The sequence below is a fragment of the Gigantopelta aegis genome, chromosome 5 (assembly GCF_016097555.1).
Source record: "Gigantopelta aegis isolate Gae_Host chromosome 5, Gae_host_genome, whole genome shotgun sequence".
In the NCBI taxonomy this organism is placed as follows: Eukaryota; Metazoa; Mollusca; class Gastropoda; order Neomphalida; family Peltospiridae; genus Gigantopelta; species Gigantopelta aegis.
Window position 1 is genome coordinate 3,457,673 of NC_054703.1, and position 9,501 is coordinate 3,467,173.

General features: G+C 39.2%; 1 protein-coding gene across 6 annotated transcripts in view; it reads right to left on the reverse strand.

Moving 5' to 3' along the window:
• The window catches only part of LOC121373212 (A disintegrin and metalloproteinase with thrombospondin motifs adt-1-like), a 62,346-nt gene that overhangs the window by 295 nt on the left and 52,550 nt on the right, over window positions 1-9,501 (reverse strand). For 5 of the 6 annotated variants that reach the window (XM_041499694.1, XM_041499696.1, XM_041499697.1 and 2 more), the window contains 7 exons: window positions 8,610-8,795; window positions 7,563-7,745; window positions 6,504-6,683; window positions 4,387-4,722; window positions 3,070-3,315; window positions 1,156-1,167; window positions 120-435 (listed from right to left, as the gene is read on the reverse strand). In XM_041499694.1, coding sequence (XP_041355628.1) covers window positions 120-435; window positions 1,156-1,167; window positions 3,070-3,315; window positions 4,387-4,722; window positions 6,504-6,683; window positions 7,563-7,745; window positions 8,610-8,795 — 1,459 coding nt within the window. The remainder of the gene's footprint in view (window positions 1-119; window positions 436-1,155; window positions 1,168-3,069; window positions 3,316-4,386; window positions 4,723-6,503; window positions 6,684-7,562; window positions 7,746-8,609; window positions 8,796-9,501) is intronic. The other variant, XM_041499695.1, reaches the window with a different exon arrangement.

Sequence of the window (9,501 nt, forward strand, 5' to 3'; positions counted from 1 at the left end):
AGAGGCAGAGAGGCAGAGACATAGAGAGAGGCTTTCGCTCGTTAGATACATTTTAAAACAACTCGTTGTGAGATAAATTGTATCTATCGGCCACTCATGTATTATTCTCTTTTTCTAACCTTGGTAGCATCTGCTCTGCCAGATTGTGCAAACATCTCCCTAGCGGCCTTGATTCCCAGATGTGTCCAAGTTGCACCGTTTGGATAGGTGAGGCAGTGATGCTCTGTTTGACAGTAGCAATTGAGTTAGTGAGAGGGATCGTATCATCCACTTGCCCACTGTAGAGAACCAGACCAATCTTCATATCTCTACCCATACCAAACAGGTTGTCGGTGAGGCCAATCAGGGTGGTTTTGAGAACACCGTTAAATACCCCAGGTGTTATACTGAAGGATCCATCCACAACAACGACAACATCCATGACATTGCCGCAAACTGGAAACAAAAAACATTTGGATACATTTCAGGTTTCATTTATAAAAAAACACCGTTAAAACAGAAACAGTGAACAAAAATCAACTGGACGTGATAATTAAAAGTAAGAAACGGTCGCGGGTGTAAATCTGTTCATAAGCGGGACAGTGGAAGGGAGGGGATGTGGTTTCACATCTGACAGAGAAACCCCCTTTTAAAAGTATAGGTTGGAAAAGAATGCCATTCAAAAGTATTATTCAGAGAGAATGTCTTTTATGAAGTATTTCCTGGAGCTATATTTTAAAATTATATTATTTAGCAAGAAAATGCCTTTTGAAATTCATTATTTAAAGACAATGCCTTTGATAAAATATTGTTTAGAGGGAAAATGCCTTTCAAGAGAGAGAGAGAGAGAGAGAGAGAGAGAGAGAGAGAGAGAGAGAGAGAGAGAGAGAGAGAGAGGGAGAGGAGAGAGAGAGAGAGGAGAGAGGGAGGGAGGGAGAGGGAGGGAGAAGAGAGAGAGAGAGAGAGAGAGAGAGAGAGAGAGAGAATGAGAGAGAGCGATAGAGAGAGGAGAGAAAATGGTTGAAAAGCATAATTGAGAGAGAGAGAGAGAGAGAGAGAGAGAGAGAGAGAGAGAGAGAGAGAGAGAGAGAGAGAGAGAGAGAGAGAGAGAGAGAGACAGACAGGGGACACTTTAACAAAATATATCTTAGAGAGAGAACCCTTGAAAAATCTCACCTCCTGTAACTGCTGGATGATGGCACATGCAGAAAATGGAAAAGAAAAACAAACATTAATTCAGTTTTTCATGCATATATAATTATCAACAAATGTAAAATTAGGAAAATTAAATAATTATTCCCAGGACTACAATGTACATACAACATAGACATTTGTCATAATACGTGCAGGTTTAAGGCTTACCACACCCCATCTCACTTGCATATGGGGCAATAAGGACATGCCGTTTGCATATAGAGCTAAGAAGGATACCACAATCCGGCAAGCACGTGCGTTTTTAAAAATATGATAAACGCATTTTTTTTATATTAAAAACACCAGAATGAACGAACACACTTCGAATGTACGGAAATGGATAATCTAAACAATAAAATCTAAGTAAAGTATGATTTGTGTTATCAAAAACGCCTCTAATGGTAAAACAATATGCCTTAGAGTCTGTCCCTTTAACCTTTGCTTATGGAGAGGCTATGCAGGAGATAAAAAAGGAAACGTGCCAGTTTCATTTCCTATACATATATATTTTGTATTAACAGGTAAACAAAACAAACGCAAATTCCTGAAATGACAAAGAAGAGACTACTCCAAGTTCTTTACTATTATAAAATAAAATGAAATAATTCTGTATGTTAACACTAAAAGAAATTCCATGACACCCAAAAGAAATAAGATAAATACTGTATTACTTTCACATAATGTTGAATGACTTTTAAAAGAACTTGAATAATAATATGCATACACATTCTAGTATTGGTTATAAACCAGATTACCACCAAGTGCTCAGAAATATTATTTTGCAATAAAAACAAAACAAAAAAACTAACATTTTCAATGAACTGAACCATCCATCCCACTATAGACATATGTAAACGTTTTGGTTGATGAATATGAACGACCAATTATCCCAATCCAAATCACAGCTCTATACAAAGTGGAGTTAAAAAGTGTGTTGCAACAATACGCCCCCCTTGAATAACTGTTATTCACTTTGTCGATAGGAGGACAGCCACTCTCCAGATGATACATTCCCAGGACAATATAGTGTTTCTACACTGCTTGCAGGATGACTGCCACTCCCAGGACAATATAGTGTTTCTACACTGCCTGCAGGAGGGATGCCATTGCCAGGACATACATTTTTTTCTACTCTGCATACAAGAGGTCTGGCACTCCCAAGTGAAACATTTCTTGTAATTTGCCTACAGGGGGATTGCAATTCCCAGGACACACATTCCTTCTAATCTGCCTGCAAAAGGACTGCCATTCCCAGGCCAATACATCCTAATACACCTGTACGATTGTCACTCCCCATAAAATTCACCCTTCCTTCTCTGCCAGAAGGAATGTTACTTCCCAGGACAATTCATCCTATTCTGCCTACAATTGGACTGCCACTCCCTAGGAACATATATCCTTCCTGCTCTGCCTGTAGGTATGTTACCTCCCAGGACAATTCATCCTATTGCGCCTGCAATTGGAGTGTCACTCCCCTGAAAATACATCCTTCCTGCTCTGCCTGTAGGAATGTTACTTCCCAGGACAATGCATCCTATTCTGCCTGCAGTTGGACTGCCACTCCCCAAGAACATATATCCTTCCTGCTCTGACTGCAGGGACGCACCCTATCACTAGGACGATACAACTTACTCAACGACAAACACAAACAATAAATTTGTTTTAGCCAATTTTCAGATCTGTGGTGTATTTCATTGATAAACTATTACACAACGGCTCATTTAAACACATATTTATTAGCCAAATTAAATGTTTGTAGCCACCTTGTATAAATAATATCAATTGCTAATTTGGCAAAGGGTAAGCGCTGCTACTTTAATGTAGCGGTGGCTTTACAGATATACAGGATTGTAACCATCAGATGTACTCTTCACTTATCATATTTACAGCACTTACCTTTTGGACATTCTGAAGGTAAGAATGATTGCAGTGTGGATAGGATGGATGTGTCAGTAAAAGTACTCAGGACACGAATATTTTCTGTTTTGGTGGCCAGCGGCGCAAGTCCATCAGTAGTCAGGGTTTTCTTGAATGGCAAACCAATGGCAAAGAAGTCTGCATCAACACTACTGAATGCCACGGCTGTGGATGCTCTCTCACTAGCAGAAACTTCCGTAGCAGTAATTATTATGACCTTGGACCCTGTACAAAATTTGTAAATGTTTAAACATTATGGCCGCCATGTATGCATTAACACCACATTGATATATTATGGTAGATAAATATGGTAATACAATATTAAACAAAATAATGATACTGAAAATGAAGCATATTACGAATATAGGGTTTTAATGTAACTTGGTTTTGATTACTTTAACTGGTTTACACTGTAACTATTTTGTGTAGCTAACTCGACCTTTGATTCTTTTCTCTGTTGGTCCTTCTGTCTCTCTCTCTCTGTGTCTGTCTATCTCTTTGTCTCTTTGTCTGTCTCTGTCTCTCAGTCTCTACCACACACACACACACACACACCACACACACACACACACACACACACACACACACACACACACACACAAACACACACACACCCTGTGTATGTGTATGTGTATTTGTATATGTATATATATCTGTCTGGTCTCACTGGTTTCTTGAATAGACCTAGTATCCTGAATATATTACAATCAACTGTATTTGAAAAATTCACTTTACACTGTAAACGAATGATATTTTGTCTTTTATAAAGCATTAAATAAAAGTATTAGCTACTTATAATACAATCTATTTGGCATGTAACTGTAAATTACTATTGATCTCATATCAACACTTTATTAAAGTACAAATAATACCGATATAAATTATGAAACATTTCTGAACAAATTACCATATATTTGATTGATTAACTATCGTTCTCCAAACAGGGGTGAAGGTAACTATTCGAACGACCAAGATAAAACAATTGCGCATTCAATACATTTACTGTATATCGATTATTAATAACAATGCAGGTTTATCTTGGCAGTTCCAACATTTTGCCTTCACTCCTGTATTAATAATAAGATTTAATTTATAAAAGTTGTGGTAATTTGAATATTTGAATAAGAATATTTTTCAATTATTTTTAACATTTGTTTTGGTAAAGAAATGTTATGAAAATTGATATGGAATTAAATGTTGATAATGCTTCTGTATGGGTTTTAGAATTATTTACTACATAGTTCCATACCGACGCATCAGTTTTCTTTTTACGCAAACTGACTATCAGCAACCTACCTTTAGGAATAAGATTAGGGAGACTGGCTATTATCTGAGACCAAATAAGGGCAATATCTTGATGGATGACACCATTAATGGCCGTCGTGACAGCATTCATGTCCGCATTCAGAGCTACGATCTGGCGAGCAGCTCTCCTCGACCCTTGGTTCATTCCAATGGTGATGTAACCAGCCTTTGCCACGCTAGATGGGTTGTTTCTGGCCATTGCTTCCAGATACGACACTATTTGGTTATTGACTCTTTTGAATCCAATGTTCCCGTTGGAGTCTGTATATCTTGAATCACGCATGAGTTCGGATTCATCCACCACGAAAAGTACATCAAATGGGCAACCTGGAATGATAACAAATAATAAATGTACATGCAAAACACACACACACACACACACACACTCGCGCGCGCACGCACACACACACACACACACACACACACACACACACACACACACACACGCACACACACGTACGTTATAATCGTGAAGCTGGTTCCCTTCCAGGTTTGCAGTTATTTCAAGTTATGGAATGATGTTACTAATGCCGAATTATAGTTTAATGAGAAAATAGAAGGAAAAAAATCCACTATGCTATTTTTGTACATCTGAATGACAAAACTCCAATGTCCAAATCTCATCTTTACAGTCAGTCTGGTATCGATCCCCATCGGGGGACCCATTAGGCTATTTCTCGTTCCAGCCTGTGCACCACGACTGGTATATCAAAGACCGTGGTACGTGCTGTCCTGCCTGTGAGAAAGTGCATATGTCCGACGCCATATAACCGTAAATAAAATGTGTTGAGTGCGTCGTTAAATAAAGCATTTTCTTCCTTCCCTATATGCTTGTGACTCCCATCTCAGGTACACACCTCGAAGATAGTGTTAGAGTTGGCATCACTGTATCACTGTACGCTTGAGACTCCCATCACAGGTACACACCTCGATTGCATCCCTGTACCATTGTTACTCCCATATTAGGTACACAGATCGGAGATAGTGTCCGAGTTTGGACCATTGCATCCCTGAACTCTTGTGACTCCTATCTGAGGTACACACCTCGGAGATAGTGTCCTAGTTTGGACCATTGCATCCCTGAACCCTTGTCTGGACACAAGTTATCATATGGCTAAAGCAAGGGTTGAAATTGGATGAAATTCCTGTCGGACTATAAGTCCACCAAGATATAAAATTCTGCCAGCCCAGCTCAAAATATGCCGGACCAAACATAACTGCCGGTTCGACGGGAAGACAGGCAATTTTTTTTTTTGTATGTTGACCACCAAAATACGGTTTGGATGGCAGTATTTCGATCTCTGAGCTAATGGTTTTCAGAATTATCAAATCTTTGATATCCATTTGTCAATAATTAATGCGTTAATGTGCTCTACTGGTGTTGTTAAACAAAACAAACTAACGAAGGACTGTGCTATATTGTTAAAATTTATCTATCGCACTACCCCATTTTTTTTCTCTCCTTTGAATTCTGTCTTATTTCGTGCCAATCTAGCAGCTACTATCTTTCAACTTCTTTCACTGTCCACATCCATATGCCAGTCCTTGTCTCTCCAACCACGACAGGTGCTTGTCTCTTATGGCCATATGTGCCACACACGTGCTTTTACCCATAAGCGTTTAGCTGTGGGCTTAGTCTGACCACTCCAGGGACTGTTCAGTGATTACTTCTGGCATTGTTACAATGCACTTGTAATCACCTACTATACTTCCCTACTACTGATGCTCTTTAATTAGTGCTGTGAATCAGCCCAGATTTATTACCAGTAAAGGACGAGGATGCCAGGTGCAGGGAAGTACAGAGGAGGAACTTGAAACATATAGGTGATGACATGGACAGCCCAGAAGACAGAATTGTGGAAACTCACAGATGAAGGTCGAAACAGATTAAAATCGTGGGAGAAATTGGAAGGTTTTTTTAAAATATTAAAATAAGAAGAATGATAGGCAGAGAGTCATAGATGAGAAATGAGATGATAAATGACAGTGTGAGCCAGTTTTGACGGGGACTGTGCTATAAGTACCAAATGTTTGACATCCATTAGTCGATGACTAATTACACAACGTACTCTAGCAGAGATATAATGACGTTGTTAGGACAAACGTACCTATAGTGGGGCAGTCGTCTCCTGTGCAAGCCTCGAAGATGGTATCAGAGTTGGAACCTTTGCAACCTTGTACCCCTCCAGCACTGGGGGTACACGTTCTAGTTCGACTTACTGACCTGCTGCATGTGGCTGAGCATCGACCGGCAGCACCTGACGCCCACTGCGACCACAGACCAATCTCTAAAAACAGAAACATTTAAGGATTGCCTGTTTTAGATTCATTGGCGTATGAAGGGAAAACAAATAGCCTGCGCAAACTGTGCCATGTTTTTTGTTCTTACCCGGATGAATAAAAAAGAAATAACAGAAATCCATATAATTTAATTTGAAACATACTTATTACTATTTTATTTTGAAGTCTGTTTTGGTTCTTGAACAATAACACCCAATAATACAAATTAGCAATATAAAAGTGACGTCATCAAGTATGACGTTCCCTGACGACGATATTTTTAAAGCAAATTATCTTTTTTCTCAATATATTTTCTGCAGCAATATGACTTGAGCCCCCCATACATTTCGTAACCTAAAATAACAGGTAAGTTAAAACGAATGGATTACTTAACTTTACCAATTTTGTAATTTAATTGTTTTTTTTTGGTGGTGGGGAGGGGGGGGGGGATTTAGCTCAGTCTATACAATGCTCGCTTGAGGTACTGGCATCGCAGGATCGAACCACCTTGGTGAATCCATTCAACTGATTGAATTTGTTCTCGTTCCAACCAGTGCATCAAAACTGATCAAAGGTCGTGGTATGTTCTTTCCTGTCTGTAGCAGGTTTCCTCTGGTGACTACGTGTCAGAATTGCAAATGTTTGACATCCAATAGCCGATGATTAATTAATCAATGTGCACTAGTGATGTCGTTAAACAAAATCAACTTTAACTTTTACTGATCTTATAATGATGTGACTGTATTTCCCCAAAATAGGAGACACGTGATCCTGTCGATATTGTGATATTTTACACAGATTTTATCCTGATATAAAAATTGCTTTGGAATGTATGTAAAAGTGAAAGGTGGTGTGTGACCCCCAGCATTTTATTTACAGTAGCTTACCTGCCACACATGCGCCTCCTGTACAGACTTCGTTGATGGTGCTAGTGCTGAGCCCACTACATTCCTTCCCTCCTCCTGAAGGGGCGGGGTTTGTACAAGTTCTCGTCAGGTCCACGCTTCTCCGGCAGTTCGATCCACAACTGCCAACCCTGATTCTGGACCACGCTGCCCATTGTCCATCAACTGTAATATAACAGATGATTAAAAAATAATAGGTGACCACCCGCTGACAAGTATCCACACTTGTCAGTGCTTTGCAACGATTAGTTTGAAACATCAGTCTTTATTTGGATATGGAAATAACAAACAAGTAACACTAATTTACTGGAAATAACTCAGTATACACACCAGTCACAATACCGAACTGGAAATAACTCCGTATACACATCAGTCACAAGACCTTACTGGAAATAACTATGTATACACACCAGTCACAAGACAGTACTGAAAATAACTCAGTATACACACCAGTCATAAGACAGTACTGGAAATAACTCAGTATACACACCAGTCACAAGACTGTACTGGAAATAGCTCAGTATACACACCAGTCACAAGACTGTACTGAAAATAACTCAGTATACACACCAGTCACAAGACTGTACTGGAAATAACTCAGTATACACACCAGTCACAAGACCTGACTGGAAATAACTTAGTATACACACCAGTCACAAGACCTGACTGGAAATAACTCAGTATACACACCAGTCACAAGACTGTACTGGAAATAACTCAGTATACACACCAGTCACAAGACCTGACTGGAAATAACTCAGTATACACACCAGTCACAAGACCTGACTGGAAATAACTCAGTATACACACCAGTCACAAGACCTTACTGGGTATGGCAAGAACTCTGCATTCACCCTAGACATTTTAGAGGTACAAAACGTTGTAATCCATTTGCAAATGTATCCACACTACAATGCGATGTTACCAGAGAGATTCTGGTTATTGAAGCTGTGTGATTACCTTATCTACACATAATGTCAGGAACGCTGTTGCTAGACATAATTCTATTTATACAATCTGTATGAATACCTATACGACAGCTGCCTCCTGTACAATCTTCTGTGATGCTGTTGCTATTGGATCCACTACACTGCTGTCCGCTTCCCGAGGGGGCGGGATTTGTACAAGTTCTGGTCAAAGAGACAGTTCTCTTACAGTTGGATTGGCAGGGGCCAACCTGTCTGATCCAGCTTGACCACTGTCCATTTACATTCGCTGTAACATAAACAAGAGGCCCATGAGGCCTGAATCGCTCACCTAGTATTAAACTGACTGCACCTAACTGTAATGATTTATCACACATAGTCGTTCGGTTAGCGCTGATTTGATATTAGCATACCGAATGCGTCTATAACTTAAAATTTTATGAATTCTAATTTCGCCTTTAGCTTTATTAAGGAATAAATGAAGATGTATATTTGTAGTGGTCTTGTTCAGGAGATGATGATTTGTACCAAGTTTGTTTAAAATCGACATAGTGAAACCTCAGAACACTGATTAAAAGCTACACTAATTGGCTCATGTTCGTTTATGTCGGCTGACAGTAATCTTCGTTATTACACAATGTAAATACAACGTGGTATGATAATACAATTGTAATACAGAATACATCCATATCCGTTGTTCTCTTGAGATGTGATATCTCACAAACAGACATATGTCTGATCATTTTGATACTTATTAATAAGAAAAAAGAAAGTCATGGCAGTACCAAAATGGCACTACTAAGTAACTTATTGACTGAATGGGGCCTGAATGGCTAGCCTGGTATTTAACTATACCTCTCAACAGTGATTTGTAGCAATATTTATTAATCACAGATGGCCCGTTGGTGATTGCTAATTTGGCATTAGCATAACACATGAGCGACTGAAGATATGCATATTTATTATCCACATAGTTCAAGGTATTCAGGGAAATA